The sequence below is a fragment of the Myxine glutinosa genome, chromosome 14, assembly GCF_964187855.1.
Source record: "Myxine glutinosa chromosome 14, kmMyxGlut1.1, whole genome shotgun sequence".
Classification (NCBI taxonomy): Eukaryota; Metazoa; Chordata; class Myxini; order Myxiniformes; family Myxinidae; genus Myxine; species Myxine glutinosa.
In genome coordinates this window covers 9,899,431-9,917,200 of record NC_136274.1, presented here as the reverse complement: position 1 = coordinate 9,917,200, position 17,770 = coordinate 9,899,431, and the positions used below count along the sequence as shown (strand labels likewise).

The following is a 17,770-nucleotide window of genomic DNA, read 5'->3' as shown; positions in this document are numbered from 1 at the left end:
GCACCACACGTAGACAACTTTCGGACATCTTGCTAGTTATTCTTAGTCTATGTCAGTTAAGGACTCGTTTCCATTAATTATGACTCTTCGTTGCACCAGAATGTGATTATATGGCACCAGTAGTGAGTTTAGGACCTTTCCCATACCTCCTCCCATCTTCTTCTCCAAACAACAACAACAACAACAGAGGGGCACGGCGCTGCGCGGGGGGGAGTGTGCGTCCTGACACCGGCTCGGTTAGCCGCCATTGACAATGCGCTCCAGACAATGCGCTCCAGACCATGCGCTCCACGGGGTTACCACAAAGGGGCTGGCTGTCAGCTCCTCGTCAAGGGCGGAGCCTGGTAAACCCCCAGCACGCACCCAATGAGAAGCAACGTGCCGATTCCACGAGGCGGAGCTAACGAGCCGAGGGCGTGTCACTCCCCGCCGGATATACGCGGCCACGTAGCGGACGTGACGTCAGATGCGCCCCCAGCTTGAGCAGACAAGACGCCATCCGAGCGCTGCGACCTCCCCGCATCTCTAGACCGGACCGGGTCGACCCTGTCCTTGAGCCAAGAGTGCACCTTGAGCCATCGATACCCGCTTTCCTAGCCATCAAACCCCGTGTGAGTCAGCCTTTTGTCCCGTTTATCTGTCGTCTGTTGGGAATAATATAAGATTGTGTCTTAGTGCTTGTCTTTCTGTGCTGTACCTCTCGTCCCTGTAATCTGACCTTCCGCACGAATATAATCTCCTCCGGAGGTCTTGAGAACCGTATCCCTGGTGTCGTCATTTTAATCCCAGCCGTGTGTCTGTTCCTTCATTGACCTAGCATCGCGCGACTAGTCAACGTTCGGGTATAATATCGAGTATAATCTTGTGCAGACGTGGTCATCCCAAAACCGCTCGGTGAATAACATCCAAGCCACGTCTGTAACAATATATTGAAAAAATGACCTGAAAGGTTTATAAATGGGTTATTTAATTGGTTAGAAGAGTTATATTTTAATCTGTGTAAGCCTGGTGTTGGCTTAGCGGTTAGGGTGCCGGCTTGGGATCCTAGGATCCTGGGTTCGAATCCCGGTCGATCGCTGAATTAACGCCAGGGGGGTTGACTCAGCCTGTCATCCTTCCGAGGTCGGCAAATTCGAGTACCAGCTTGCTGGGATGAATGATCCCGGTGTGTACCCCGATTTAGAATAGGTACACCGTATCCCTGCGCATCGTAAGAGCGTGACCAAGGGTTGGTGTCAGGAAGGGCATCCGGCCATAAAAACATTGCCTCAAACAGGGAACCATGATTGTCATGGGGCCCGCAAGGCTAACCCCCTCTCCAGCGGGGAAAATGGCCTATAAACGATCATTCATTCATTCATTCATTCATTCACATGAGTGTTATCATGTCACTCTAACGCTACCAGATTCAGTTTAGATTTTGTGAAGGGCCCATCTACACCAGGCACTTAAAAACCCATGACGTGGAAAACATTGGCTTGCCCACCAATCAGAGCAGGCCATCAATCATGGCCTTATGGCTGCGTCGGCCAATGGGCACATTCTGCCTCTAGTCCTATGCATCCTGCGGGACTCAATGTAAGTCCGCACACTGGCTCAGTGTGTGTGGCGCTCTTCTTCTATATAGTTCCTGCTTGCTTGTCTGCATGCATGTCCTCTTGGTGGTGCTGCTCAGTGAGCTATCCATGTTTCCTGCCGGTTGCACTGTGGTTCCTGGCCGGTCCTGCGTGGTTTTGTGGTGTGTGGTGGTTCATGTTACGTACGTCTCGTGGTATGGGTGCTGGTGCTTGACTAGCGTGGCTTGGGAGACATGTAGGACCCCACGTGGATGGGCCAAACGGGGACATATACACATGAGTATGAGTGAAAGACTTAAACAGTTATCTGTTCAGAGGGTGCGCTGGAGTATTTAATTTATTGTTCATTTGTAACAGTCTGTATCTGTGGCAGTGCTCTTCTCTTCTTATTCCCTGCCCCATTTTGTTGCAATAAATCCTTTCGTAACCCGGAAGTGCACCACGGCAATGTTGGGCAGTTCCGTCTTTGCGGTCGGTTTCTCCTCTGTCTTGTGTTGTCAATCATTCTGTTTGTCTTTATTCTCATGACATCTCTTTGCACGTTTCTCCTCGGTCTCATTTATGCGAACAGTATGGTGTCTCTCTTTACTTATTGACATGTTTTTGCACGTTCCTCAGTCTCATGATGGGAGGTGTGTGTGTGTAGTATTGGGTAGGGTTTGAAACTGCAAACGGCTAACCTTGTGTAGCTTTTCCTCATAGCTTTACGTAGCCTTCTTTGGCTGGAAGAGCATGGAGGTTAATTTATGGAAATCCTAGCCACCCGAGGTAATTCATTTGGTGAGAGCTGATTGGTTTCCCTTTAATTAATGGATGAGAGACGTGATTTGGTCTTGTTTTTTGTATGTTAACAGATATTGGCATTGCACGTGGTACATTCTTGGGAGCCTCGGTGGTGCACGTTTCTGTCTACGCTTTCTCTGATGGCTCACCAGTAAGTGATGAAACTGGTCTAGCAGCAGATGGGGTGTGTAACATTGGGATTCTCATGTATGTGCTACTTGTGTATGTCTGTATCTGTGGAGGAACCCAGGTAGGGTTTGACACAGCAAAGGGGTTGCCTTGTGTAGCTTTTCTTGATTGCTTTATGCAGCTTTCTTTGGCTGGAAAGTCATGCCAATAAATCACCTTCACAATATATATATATATGATCGATATATATGATATATATATATTTGTTTGTTGGTAACAATTGGTGTGTTTATATATATATATAATATAATATTATATATATATATATATATATATATATATATATATATATATATATATATATATATATATATATATATATTCCGGGTTTTCCAGGAACGTATCCCCTGCGAATAGCGGGGTGCGACGGTGTATGTGTATATATATATATATATATATACATATATATATATATATATATATTGTTACGTGCTCCTCCCCAAACCCCGGCCACGGTGTACCTCCGAGCCCCAAGAAGAGTCACGGCAGAAAGATGTGTTATTCTGTATGTCAAAGATCAATGGTGAAACCACACCAATTGTTACCAACAAACAAGTATTGTATTGAGATCACACAAGAATAACAGTGCAACAACAATAGTAATCAATTGTACAACCAATATATATTTCCTATAATGGTACCATCAGGTTCGTACAATATAACTCACTGTGCTCCAAGTGAGCGAAAAGAAGAACATTCCCCAATGTCTCTATTCCGGCATCAAGCCAAAGTCGATCCGCTCCAGTGATCGTCAGAATGATGTCCAACCGAGACCAGAATCCCGTTCGGATGACAGTCACAGTCCCGCTGCCAAAGCTGCGCAAAGGTGCCCTCAAGGCGACTGGGAAATCACACCCTCGGGTATGGACGTTCCACGGCCCCAAATCGGCGAACCGCAGATTTCCCACTCAAAAGCCACGTTATACACGCACACCAGATTAACGTCTGAATGCGGTGAAAATGGTTGAAGCGAAGTGAAAAACCTTGAGCGATGCGCAAATCCTGCGTGAGGTAAAAATGGCCGACGGCCCGTTCTCGTGGCGTAACGGCACTCTGATTCTCTCCGGAATCGACCGCAAAACCTGTCAGGCAGGTTTATCTGTCACAGCGATGACAACTCTGTCGCAGGAATCCCTTTCCCGGGAAACCCAAAGTTCCCTCGTGACCCTCGTTCGCCAATCGTTCGCTCCAGACCTCGAAGCAGCTCGGCTTCTTGTCCGACTCACTCGCTCCACCTTCTCTTCTTCCTCTTCCTCTTCGTCGTCATCCGGTTCCGGTTTCATTTAAAACATTAACTTTTTTACCTTTTGAAAATAGTAATCTCTATTTCCCTCAAACGACAACAATAATAGTACATGGAATCAAAAATGTTTACAGTGGATGAAAACCACAACAACGGAAGTGACGAATCCGTAACACTTCCCCCCCCCCCCCCCCTCCCCCCTCAAGAAATAAAGTTTGAACATAGTGAAAACTTTCTTTGCAGGCAAAAACTCTTAACAAACAAAAGTAAAATTCACACCTAAATTATCAATTCACGTGAGCAACAATAATTAATATTCCCCAAAATAAAGCAACAAAACTTCCAAACCACGTACAGGAATTTCTAAAGTTAGTTCACTCTGGATAAAGCTTCGGCAACGACATTGTCTCTGCCCTTTACATGCTCAATTTCCAAGTTGAACTCCTGCAAAGCCGAACTCCATCTCATCAACCTCTGGTTTTTATTTTTCATTTTTTGAATGAAGGTTAAGGGTTGTGATCAAAAATCCAAAGCAAAGCAAATCTATAGCACTTTCTGAAGGAGGCGGAGCTGAGAGCCAGGTTTCATGGTGGTTGGGTGGTGAGGCCTGGAAGTATTCACTGCATGGACGCATTTAGGAATGTGGAGTTCACGGGTTAATCCGTGTAGGAATCTTGGCTCGACTGCTCCTGACTTCTCTTGATCATAAAAATCATAATCACAGTTGTAGAGTCGGTTGCTGTAGTCACGTGAGTAGCGGTCCCCATCTCGGCTACCACCGTAATAGTCATCCCGTCGAGAGTTGCCAAAACTGCGCTGCTGCTGCTGGGAACCTCCGTAGTAATCACGACTGCGGCCACCACCAAAACTACTACTCCCACCCCGGGAGCCATAGCCACCCCTGAAACTACCTCCACGTTTTCCTCCTCTGTAGCCCCCTCGACGCCCATGGCCTGCCTTCTCTACTGTTATGGTCCGACCATCCAAATCCTTGCCATTCAAATCCTGTTCTGCCTCTTTGGCGTCCTTTGTGTTTTCAAACGTGACTAAGCCAAACCCTCTCGACTTTTGCGTCTCCCTGTCTTTTATCAGCAGCACTTCCAAGAGTGGTCCATATTTGCCAAAGATAGAGTCCAGAACATCTTCACTTGTGTCAAAGTTCAGTCCACCGACAAAGAGCTTGCCAACATTACCTCCATCCATGACTTGTGTGTGCTGACACTTAGTTTCAGGGTACTCAACAAGAAGTGACTGTGCAAAGCGTGACGTCAGTACCTTCCTCTTCTCTTCAGAGCGCTTCCTACCCATAGCACGAGTCACTGCACAGGATGGAAAGATACCCGGAATCTCCTGCTCTAACTGGGTGGTGTTATTTTCCATACTAGGCTTTTCAACCAACATTGGGTTACCAGAAACTCGACCACCGGCCAAATCATTCCCGATAACAAAAGAGATTCCCTTTACAGGTAGAGTGGCTTGTAAACCTACGGTGACCGGTCCTGACACCAAATCAGACTTCAAATGGATGACATGAAGTGGAGCTTTAACATAGCCACCAACCCCCTGTAAAAGAACACCAACACCAGTTGCCGTCTTCTCTGACAATGGCAAAATGCCTTCAAGCATCAAAGATTGATGTGCTCCTGTGTCCCTCAATACCCTAACAGGTCTCTGGTTCGTTAAGTCTCCATCCAGTGACACAAACCCCTCTGAAATAAAAGGTTTGTAACCCTCTTGAACAAGGTCGTTCTGTGATGCCGTAACTTTGGCATGGGAACCTTCACAAGGCACTGTCCTCCAAGGACGATTTCTCGCATTTGCCAATGCATTCGGAGTTGTACTAGTCTGACTCCGCTCCTGATTTTTCCTTTTCAGGGCGTAACATTGGGACATCAAATGCCCAGGTTTCTTGCAAAAAGCGCAAGTAGGCCCGGAGGAAAAACTCGTGGTCTGCCTCGGGCCCCCCGGAAGATAAGTCCGTCTTGGAACTGTAGTCTTCTGATCTCTAAAAGTCGCGGTATCAGATTTGTCCCCATAGTCATCTCTAGGCCGCCTGCATGAATATTTGTTCTCCGCCCCTGATTTACCATAACTCCCCTGGCTAACTCTAGGTGGGAAGTTAAGTTTGTGGAACCCCATACTGTGCGTCAAGGCATGGTCATCTGCCACGGATGCTGCCTCATACAACTCTGGTACTTTCTTTTCATCCAGATGTACTTTAATGTCCACGTGGACACAGTTTGAATTCCTCCACCAAGATCAATTGTCGCAACAGGTTGAAGTCTTTCCCAATCCCCTTCGAGTCACACCACCGATCAAACATGGTTTCCTTCATTCTGGCAAACTCCACATGGGTCTCACTCTCCCTCTTCCTGGCATTCCTGAATTTTTGCCGGTAAGCTTCAGGGACCAATTCATAGGCTTTGAGAATGGTTTTCTTCACTATCTCATAACCTGCACATTGGTCAATCGGTAAAGCCGAATAGATATCTTGAGCTTTACCCACCAGAACACTTTGCACTAACATAGTCCAGGACTCCACAGGCCATTTTAACATTTGAGCCACTTTCTCAAAGTGTAAAAAAAACTTGGCTACCTCCTTTTCATTGAAGGGTGCAACCAGCCTCACATGCCTACCAACATCCCAAGTGTTCTGAATAGTTGTCGAACTAGCCGGCATGGATACTACTTCTCTCCGTTCTCCCATTAATTCCAGCTCCTTTAGTTGAAGTTCCTTCTGATACTCCATGTCATGTTCGTTTAACTCCCTTTCGGCTCTCCTTTCCTCTGCTCTTTCCTCTGCTCTTCTTTCTTCTTCAGCTCTCCTTTCTTCTGCTCTTCTCTCCTCGAGTTCTTTTTCAGCTCTCCTTTCCTCTGCTTTTAACCTTTCCTGGCTCTGCAGTTGCATCTCCATTTTCCGGAGCTCCACATTTTCTTTTTCCTCGGGTAACCAATCCAAGGCTACCTCTTTCCATGTTCCTTGTCCCACCAGAGATTCTACCACCAATGTCTGCATCTCTGCTTTCTTCGTATTAACTCGGACCTCCAAGTTAAAATATTTGGCCAATATCAAGAGTTCCGATCTTTTTAACGCTTGGAACTGTGCCTCATTAGGGGACGCCGCAAACCTTTCTGCGTCAAACACCATGGTGACTATCAGTTAACACCTGTTAACCTTCACACAAAAAATTTCAAATATTTTTTTGAAAAATTTGGGAATGTTAGAAAAATTCCAAATTTGGGAATTTGGGGAATGTTAGGGAATTCTATCCCGGACGAATGTTAGGGAATTTAATCCCGGACGAGCCTCCAATTTCTGTTATGTGCTCCTCCCCAAACCCCGGTCACGGTGTACCTCCGAGCCCGAGAGGAGTCACGGCAGAAAGATGTGTTATTCTGTATGTCAAAGATCAATGGTGAAACCACACCAATTGTTACCAACAAACAAGTATTGTATTAAGATCACATAAGAATAACAGTGCAACAACAATAGTAATCCATTGTACAACCAATATATATTTCCTATGATGGTACCATCAGGTTCGTACAATATAACTCACTGTGCTCCAAGTGAGCGAAAAGAAGAACATTCCCCAATGTCTCTATTCCGGCATCAAGCCAAAGTCGATCCGCTCCAGTGATCGTCAGAACGATGTCCAACCGAGACCAGAATCCCATTCGGATGACAGTCACAGTCCCGCTGCCTAAGCTGCGCAAAGATGCCTTCAAGGTGACTGGGAAATCACACCTTCGGGTATGGATGTTCCACGGCTCCAAACCAGCGAATCGCAGATTTCCCACTCAAAAGCCACGTTACACACGCACACCAGATTAACGTCTGAAAGCGGGGAAAATGGTTGAAGCGAAGTGAAAAACCTTGAGCAATGCACAAATCCTGCGCGATGTAAAAATTGCCGACGGCCCGTTCTCGTGGCGTAACGGCACTCTGATGATTCTCTCCGGAATCAACCGCAAAACCTGTCACGCAGGTTTATCTGTCACAGCGATGACAACTCTGTCGCAGGAATCCCTTTCCCGGGAAACCCAAACGTCACTCGTGACCCTCGTTCGCCAATCTTTCGCTCCAGACCTCGAAGCAGCTCGGCTTCTTGTCCGACTCACTCGATCCGCCTTCTCTTCGTCCTCTTCCTCTTCGTCGTCGTCCGGTTCCGGTTTCATTTAAAACATTAACTTGTTTACCTTTTGAAAATAGTAATCTCTATTTCCCTCAAACGATAACAATAATAGTACATGGAATCAAAAATGTTTACAGTGGATGAAAACCACAACAACGGAAGTGACGAATCTGTAACAATATATATAGATTATATATATAGATTATTTATATATATATATATATATATATATATATATATATATATATATATATATATATATGTATGCATGCATATATATATATGTATATATATATGTATGTATATGTATATGTATATATATTATGTATATGTATGTATATATGTATACATATAATTGTTACAATATATATATATATATAAATTGTTACGGTTCTGGGGTCGGCGCTCCCCTTACCAAGGGGGGGTCAATCCCCTTGTCTTTCACACTGGCTGATTCCCCCAGTCCTGGAAGTATGACGTCACTGATGGCCGATGGTACGTAGGGTCGTAAGCCCAATTAGTCTTAATACCTAAGTATTACCACCGGCCGTCAGCTAGGAAATGCTTCCGCTTGTGCCGCAGCGTAATTGACTAATTGCGCCGAGCCAAGCGAACTGCAGCGCGAGCCGTTTATCAATGACTAACCCGATTCATAAGCGTTGGCCGAAATCGTGCCACAGGTACTCAATGGGGGAAATCACAAAGACGATCGGATGAGAAAGAAGAAACCAAAGTAAGGAAAGAACACAGGTTTATTTCTGTCTGTAAGAGGAAATGAAAGAAGGGCATTTATACAAGAAATGGAAGGAGCAGGTCACAGAGCAAATCCTTAAAACAAGCTTAACTTATACCCCAGACAACACAGAGGACAGACGACGAGCAGACTCACACGAATGGGGAACTTGAAGGCAGGAACGAATGGCTGGAAGGAGAGAAAGGTTCAGCTGGACGCAGGGCTGGAGCTTGATGCCGCACGGGACGTCGGGGCTGGAAGTGAGCGGCCACCGACTCCACCGCAATCTGGTTCACGCGTAGCAGCGCGTCAAAGCTGCGCGCGCAGGGCCTGGTTGAACAGCGTCGTCTCTCTCAGCAGAACCGCAAGCCTGACTTGGTTCAGCGCACCTCCCTTAGAACTCAGCTCACCTCTCCACAGGACTCCTCCACTCCTCAAACCTTCAAACCTCCAGCTCAACTCAACTCCTCCTCAACTGAGGTGGGGGCTTTGCGCGACGCGTTATATATCCACGCCCATGGAACTTTCACGAACCTCCTCGATCGTTCTCTCTCCGTCCTCTCAGGCCCAACCCCTCATTCTTGGTTGGTTGATCGGGGCTGGCTCACTCCTCCTCCTGATGACGAGGTGGGGCCACACCCTTCTTCCCCGAGTTGATTGCGTGCGTAATGGAGGGCGAATGCAGTTGGCAATACAGTTGGCAATGGAGGTTTTGGGCAATTGAAAGGGGATCTATCTTATTTGATTTGGTGCAGCGCAAGGTCAACTAGTGGAAAACACAGCCTTAACTGATACACATAATAAAGAAATAACTATAGAGGTTCTATGGTGGCCTACGTGTGTGCGATGGACTAGCGAAGGTGCACTCATTCCAATTAACAGCCAATAAAGGGGGAAATGTACAAAGGGGGGTTATTAGGGATTTTAATACTAAATTTGATAAAATGAAGGTTCTAAAAACCGTAATAATATATATATACACACACACACCGTCGGACCCCGCTATTCGCGGGGGATACGTTCCTGGAAACCCGCGAATAGTGGGGCATTGTTTCAATGGAAAAAGGGGGCATTGGTCCGAGTCACGAAAATCCATGAATGGAGAGGAATAAACTGCAAATGACAAGGCAAAATCCCCAAATGGTGAGGCAAATCCAGAGAATGTCGATTATAATCCGTGAAGGTTGATGAAAGTCCTAAAAATTGCGAGACAAAACCCACGAATGTCGATGAAAATCCGCGAATGAATGCCGTGCCGTTGTTTCAATGGGGAAAAGGGATACAGGTAATTGCACTAATTGATGCTGTGGAGTGTTTTCGTTCTGTACAGTAACTCGCAGAGATGACGTGTTATGTTGCTGGTGGGGTATCCCGCGAAACGTTGTTTACCTGTGAACAGCGGCAGGACATCACGTGAAGCTGTTCACAGTGTTAATGACGGGATATCCCTCAAAAGCCATGAAAACGTGAAACACAGGAGCAGGGCATGCTCACGGCTCGTATATTTTTTTTGGTTTTTTTTACGTACGTATGTCGAGCTGCTTTATGCATGGCTGGTGAAAGATGGGTTTTATAAAAGTGTCAAGCCAGCGGCTCGTGAAATTTTTTTGGGGCCCCTGAAAAACCGCGAATTCGTGAAACATGGTCGCGAATAGGGGGAGAAAATGCGATTTTGCGGAACAGTCACGAAAAGAAAAAAACAACATGAATTTGAGGGATATTTTTCTGTGAAGAGAAACAGGTTACATTTTATCAACCGCGCCGATTCCACGGACAGTCATGGTGCCTGCAAGTGAGTTTTGGTTCGTGCTCTGGTGACTTTCTATTTTTTTTTATTTAGTAGTCATTTTCTTGGAATCTCCCATTAATCGATGCCCAGGGCTCCATACTCTGAATTATATATACTAGGGCATGCCCGTACTATATATAAGCTAGGACGTGCCCGTACGTGGGTGCCCGTTCCTTGCCAAAAAAAAAAAAAAAAAAAAAATTTGTGTAGGGGTGGGTGTGTGTGTGTAAACATCCTAGGGCGTGCCCGTACGTGGGTGCAAAAAAACATGCGTGCAAACAACAACAACAAAAAAAAACTTTGAAACCACGTGGCAGTAACGACCACAGAACCCCCCCCCCCCTCTATTTACATGAATGGTTTGGTCCATTCGCAACGACCACAGAACCCCCCCCCCTCTATTTACATGCAATGGTTTGGTCCAAAGCGAACGGTTTGGTCCATTCGATGTGATTCGATGATTCGATGTGAATGGTTTGGTCCATTCGCAACGACCACAGAACCCCCCCCCCCCCCTCTATTTACATGAATGGTTTGGTCCATTCGCAAAGCCAAAGCGAACGACCACAGAACCCCCCCCCTCTATTTACATGAATGGTTTGGTCCATTCGCAAAGCCAAAGCGAACGACCACAGAACCCCCCCCCCCCCCTCTATTTACATGAATGGTTTGGTCCATTCGCAACGCCAAAGCGAACGGCGAACGGCTAAATCGCCATAGCTCGGTAAGTACTTGTCCGATTAATTTCAAACCTTGAAAAGGCACATCCTCGGGTCCCCAGCAATATACCTGGCAAGTTTCAAGTATATCGGACCGGTAGTTGTCGAGAAACAGCGGTCACAGACAAACAAACAAACGTACAAACGTACAAACGTACAAACAAACACACAGAGATTACTGGAATTATAGATAGATACTCTGGTACTGAGAGTGCTGTGAGGTGTGGTTGCTCCATCTCTGACTTATTTCCAATTGTTACTGGAGTTCAGCAAAAGTGTGTACACTCTTCAGCGCTTGCATGGACTGGATTTTGGGGAGGATGTCAGAGAGGCCAGGCTGCGGTGCATCGTTTGGGAGTGTCAATATCTCGGACCTTGATTTTGGAGATGATGCAGTCATCTTTGCGGAGATGCTGGATATTCTTATGGGTCCCTCCAGGCACTGACTGAGGAGGCGGAACTGCTGGGATTACGGATTTCTTGGGTCAAAACCTTTATTTATCACTTTATAATCGGAATAGGCAGATTTTTATTTTATTTTATTGGTTACAGTCAAATTTTCGAATGTGTCCAGCACTAATATATATATATATATATGTATATATATATGTATATATATACAGTCACGTGAAAAAGTAAGTACACCCCATCTAAAGTTTTGACTTTCATTTCAATATGTCTATTTGATCTTCATTTCAACAATATTGATAGATAAAGGTGATATAATATAACAAATATCATGAAACATTTACATTTTGTAGTCTCTTGTATAATTAAATTTAAATAAACATAAATGCAAATTTCGCATGTGGAAAAAGTAAGTACACCCCGACATTTATCACTACTTCAAATACCTAAAATTAGAATCAGGTGCACCAGCTCAGGTGCAAATAATTAGAACATCGTTGGACAGGATCTTGGAGGAATCTGTCTTATTTAAACCTCAGACATTTAGTTTGGTTTGCTCTTTGTTGTTGAAGTGTGCGGCGTCACCATGCCTCGATCGAAAGAGCTCTCTGAGGCCTTCAGAAAGAAGGTTATAGATGCCTACGAGTCTGGGAAGGGATTTAAAAAGATCTCCAAACAATTTGAAATCAATCATTCGACTGTCCGGAAGATCATCTACAAGTGGAGAAGATTCCAAACAACTGCCAACTTGTTCAGGCCAGGCCACCCCAGCAAGTTCAGCCCGAGAGCAGACCGCAAGATGCTGAAAGAAGTCTCTAAGAACCCCAGGATGTCATCACGGGACCTACAGGTAGTTCTTGCCACTGTTGATGTCAAAGTGCACGAGTCTACCATCAGAAAGAGGCTGCACAAATTTGATCTACATGGGAGGTGTGCCAGGAGGAAACCTTTGCTGTCCAGAAAGAACATCAGGGCAAGACTAAAGTTTACCAATGAACACCGAGGCACAGACAAGCACTTCTGGAACAATGTGCTCTGGACAGATGAGTCAAAGGTAGAGCTATTTGCCCACAGTACCAGAAGACATGTTTGGCGAAAACCAAAGAGAGCATTTGACCACAAGAACCTGATACCAACTGTAAAGCATGGTGGTGGAAATATTATGGTTTGGGGCAGCTTTGCTGCATCAGGGCCTGGGCAGCTCACCATCATAGAATCCTCTATGAATTCTTCATTGTACCAGAGGGTGCTTGAGGATAATGTGAGGCCATCTGTTGGAAAGTTGAAGCTCAACCGAAGGTGGACCTTGCAACATGACAATGACCCTAAACATACCAGTAAATCCACCAAGGAATGGCTGAAAAGAAAGAAATGGAGGGTTCAGGAATGGCCAAGTCAAAGCCCGGATCTAAATCCCATCGCGATGTTGTGGGGGGATTTGAAATGAGCTGTGCATGCAAGAAACCCCTCAAACGTCGCACAGCTGAAAGAATTCTGCATGGAGGAGTGGGCAAAAATTTCTCCCAGCCGATGTCAGAGACTGGTAGACAATTATAAGAAACGCCTACTTGAGGTTGTTTCTGCCAAAGGGGGCAATACCACCTATTAGAGCCAAGGGTGTACTTACTTTTTCCACACTTGAAATTTGCATTTATGTTTATTTAAATTATACAATGGACTACAAAATGTAAATGTTTCATGATATTTGTTATATTATATCACCTTTATCTATCAATATTGTTGAAATGAAGATCAAATAGCTGTATGTTGAAATATGTTGAAAAAGTCAAAACTTTACATGGGGTGTACTTACTTTTTCACGTGACTGTATATGTAATATATGTATAGTTGAAGTTGAAGACCTATATATATATATATATATATATATATATATATATATATATATATATATATATATATATATATATATATATGTATGTATATTTCTGTATATTTCTGTATATATATATTGTTGCGGATATGAGATTGGCCTCCATCCATATCCGCTTGTAAATATTCCCCTATTTCCCCAATACTTCCCAACTATCCCCAATCCCCCATTCCCTAGTCCCATTTTCTGTAAACAACACTCTGTAGACCCGACCTCCCCCTATTTCCCCCATTAAATGTCGCATCCAGGTCCACCGCATCTCACGTAGACAACTATAGGACATCTTGCTAGTTATTCTTAGTCTATGTCAGTTAAGGACTCGTTTCCATTAATTCTGACTCTTCGTTGCACCAGAATGTGATTGTATGGCACCGTTAGGAAGTTTAGGACCTCCCAATACCTCCCCGCAGCTCTTCCTCACGGTTCAACAACAACAACAACAACAGTGGCGTCGGCGCAGGGAGTGTGCGTCCTCACTCCGGCTTGGTTGGTAGGGGGGTGTTGAAAGGGCACCAAGCCTTTCCAACGATCCGCCATCGAGCATGTGCTCGACGGGGTTACCACGTAGGGGCTCGCTGTCAGCTCCTCGTCAAGGGCGGAGCCCGGTAACCCCCCGCACCCAATAGAAGCGGCGGACCGATCCCATCTGGGGCGGAGTCAACGAGCCGAGGGCGTGTCACTCCCCGCTGAGCATGCGCAGGAAGAGGGAGGTGACGTCAGATGCGCCCTCAGCTTGGACAGAGAAGGACGCCACCTCCGAGCGCTGCAATACCTCCCCGCATCTCTGGACCGGACCGTGTTTGATTCTGCCCCTGAGCCAAGGTGCACCTTGTGCTATCGACTGCCTGTCCTTCCCTGCCATCAATCCCTGTGTAAGTCAGTCTTGTTCCGTTTGTCTGTGGTCTGTCTGGGATAGATAAGATTGTGTCTAAGTGCCTATCTCTTCTGTGCTTTACCTCATACCTTGTAATCTACCCCTTTTCTCCACCACCAATTATATCCTCCTCCGGAGGTCTTGAGAACTGTACCCCTTGTGTCGTTTCATTTATCCCAGTCGTTGTGTCCTTTCCTTCATTAATTTAGCGTAGCGCGACTTGGCCAACGTTCGAGTGGAATCGGGTGAGTTGGGAGTAATCGGGTAAACTGTGCGAACACGGCGGCCATTCCGCTCGGCCCATCATAACATCTTAAGCCGTGTCCGTAACAATATATATTTGTATATATATGTATATATGTCAAAAAAACATTTTTTTAAAAATATATATGTGTATATTGTTACGTTTGTGGGGGGTACGCATGAAATACCTTAAAAAGTTTGGAATGCTCCGTATGCCGCAAATAAGCATATATATATATATATATATATATATATATATATATATATATATATATATATATATATATATATATATATATGTATATATATATATATATATATATATATATTGTTACGGATCTCAACGTCGGCCTTTTTTCCCCTTAAGAAGGGGGGATTAATCCCCTTGTGTGCGACTGACCGACGTGAGTCCTGAAGTTGCGCAGCTCCCTCCGGAGAGGCAGGTGAGCAACCTCGTTTGCGACCGCGGACAAGATGTTAATTGCTGAGCGGATTAGCAGCCGCGGCACGAACCATTAGCAGAAACTAGACCCGATTCTAAACGTTGGCCAAATCGTGCCACAGGTATTCAATTGGGAAAAGACAAGGACGAACGGATGTGAGGAAACCAGAAGGTAAGGAAGAACAAATATAATTTATTACTAACTATTATGTACACAATCAAAAGTAACCAAGGAGAAGGAAAGATACGAAAATAATTTACAGAAGGATGGAAGGACCAGAAGACACAGTGCAATATTAACTTACCTATTCAGTCTTACTTAACCCCAGGACAAGACACACAAAACAGACGACAAACAGACTTCCATGAATGGGGAATGAAGGCAGAAACGAATGGCTGGAAGGGGAGGAAAGTTCAGCTGGAGGTGGATGGCTGGACGGACGAGGAGGTGGGATCACAAGGCGGGAAGGATGCGGGTGGTGGGTGTGATCCCGGCTCGAGTTGAGCAGCCGCCGACTCTCCCCAATCGTTTCCACACGGCGACGTTGCTTCGTGGCCGCAACTGCCGTCACCGCTGTCGACGCTCAAAGCTGCGGTGGTTAAAACTGCGGTTTGTTCAAAGCTGCGGTTTGTTCAAAGCTGCGGTTTGTTCAAAGCTGCGGTTTGTTCAAAGCTGCGGTGGACTCCTTTAGGTGAACTCATCCCTTCTCTGGTGGGGGCGTCGCGTGACGGGTTATATAGGGCCACACCCTCGAATCTTCGCGAACCTGCCCGATCGTTCTTTCTCCGCCCTCTCAAGCCAAACCCCTCGTGCTTGGTTGGTTGATCGGCAAGGGCTCACTCCTCCTTCCTATGACGAGGTGGAGACACGCCTTTCTTCTCCGAACTGACCGCGTGCTCAATGGAGGGCGAATGCAGTTGGCAATGCGGTTGGAAATGGAGGCTTTGGGAATGGAGGCTTTGGGAATGGAGGCTTTGAGGGAATTTAAAAGGGGATCTATCTTATTTCAATTTGATGCAATGCAGAGTCAACGAATGAGAAACACAGCCCTAAACTAATACACATAATAAGGAAATAACTATTTAGAAGGGTATATGGTGGCCTACGTGCATGTATATGGACTAACTAAGAGGACGACCTTTGACCTTTACACACAAAACGGAGATATTTACAAGGAATCATTACACTACTCAGGGTGATATTTACAACAAGATTCTCAAATCCGCAACAATATATATATATATATATATATATATATATATATATATATATATATATATATATATATATATATATATATATATAATGTATATATATAATGTATATTTGTGTGTGGATGACTCTTAGTGGGTTAAAACTGTTCAGTATAATGTTAGTTATTTGTTAGTATTTGTTTAGAAAAAGCATAACATATTCATTATATGTAAATTCACGAGCACATCATGGAGGAGCACAATTCTGCTTGGAGTTGTCTATTTCGTTTGGAACGCTTTTCCCATTATTTTGCAACCCCATCTTTAAATCCTGCTTACCAGGTTGTCATTTTCACTGTTTTGTAAATGTACAAGCGCTTCCCTAAATTTTGGACATTTAAAAGTTGAAGATTTGATCTGCTGTACCTCAATGATTTGCATGTGTGTTTGAACTTTTCGAAGAGTAATTGTTTGCACGTGTCTCTTGGAAAATCTTCTGCAAACTTTCTTGGTGAATTGGGTTTTTGGGTTGAAGTGGCTTTTTGTTCGTTTAACTTGTACAGGCATGCTAACAAAGTTTAGTTGAATAATGTTTACGTACATTTTAACATATATTTAACAGTTAAATGTTACACTCGGGATGTACTTCTCATTGATGATCCCCGAAATGGCACTTTTCCATTGTGTGCATTCTTCCTTATCAAAATCTTGACTCTGTTCAATAACCCTTATGCGTGCATTTTAAAGTTTTTCCTTGAAAAGATAAAGTTGTGAGGGTGCCAACTTGGATAACTTATTATTTAATAGCGCAACTGAGAGAGCGGCGCTGTTTGTGGCCCATACACGTAATAACAATATGTTCTTTTCACCTCCAGAATGATATGGAAATTCATGGACAGACACATTTTCTGCACCAGAACTCAGATGCCATAAACTGCGCCATCCCCAAGAACCCAAGCCCAACAAGCATCCCCTACCACAACCAAGCTACTTTTGATATACACCAAGCTTACGCAACAACCGTTTCTGCTACCCACCTGTTCTCTGATGTGGATGGGCCACCGCCTTGTAAACAGGCAAACACCAGTCCTTCTCCCGAGTCGGGCCATTTGGTAGGCCCTGACTGCCATTCTCCAACTTCGTATGAACTGACTTACCCACGGAGGGCGCAGTCTTTGACCGAGCCGTTGGGTAACTTCCCGAATTCTGCTGCATCACCAAGTGGACGCTGCACCGCACCGCCGTTCCTCGTTACTCAAGGCCACCGTCCTGGTGTTTTCGATAGACACTACACTCACCCTTTTCCTGACCACGACCTGTTCCAGTTGGACAAGAAGGGCAAGGTAAGTGGATCGTTAGAAGTCAGTGGGCACAGGGTGCAATCGCAAACAAAGGAAAATACAAATTCCGCATTTTAAATCAGACTTGATGTAAATCACACGTGCAGAAATTTTTTCCTCGAAATACTCTGAACCTCACAGTCCATGGGAAGTTAATGCCCAGCAATTAGATCCATGCATCATCTTTCATTGAAATCAAACTGTTGATG

General features: G+C 44.9%; 1 protein-coding gene across 1 annotated transcript in view; it reads left to right on the top strand.

Annotated features, from left to right (window-relative positions):
• LOC137439422 (uncharacterized) overlaps nt 1-17,770 on the top strand; it is a 100,116-nt gene that overhangs the window by 38,897 nt on the left and 43,449 nt on the right. The window contains exon 5 of the mRNA XM_068135161.2: nt 17,097-17,564. Within this exon, the coding sequence (XP_067991262.1) occupies nt 17,097-17,564 (468 nt within the window). The remainder of the gene's footprint in view (nt 1-17,096; nt 17,565-17,770) is intronic.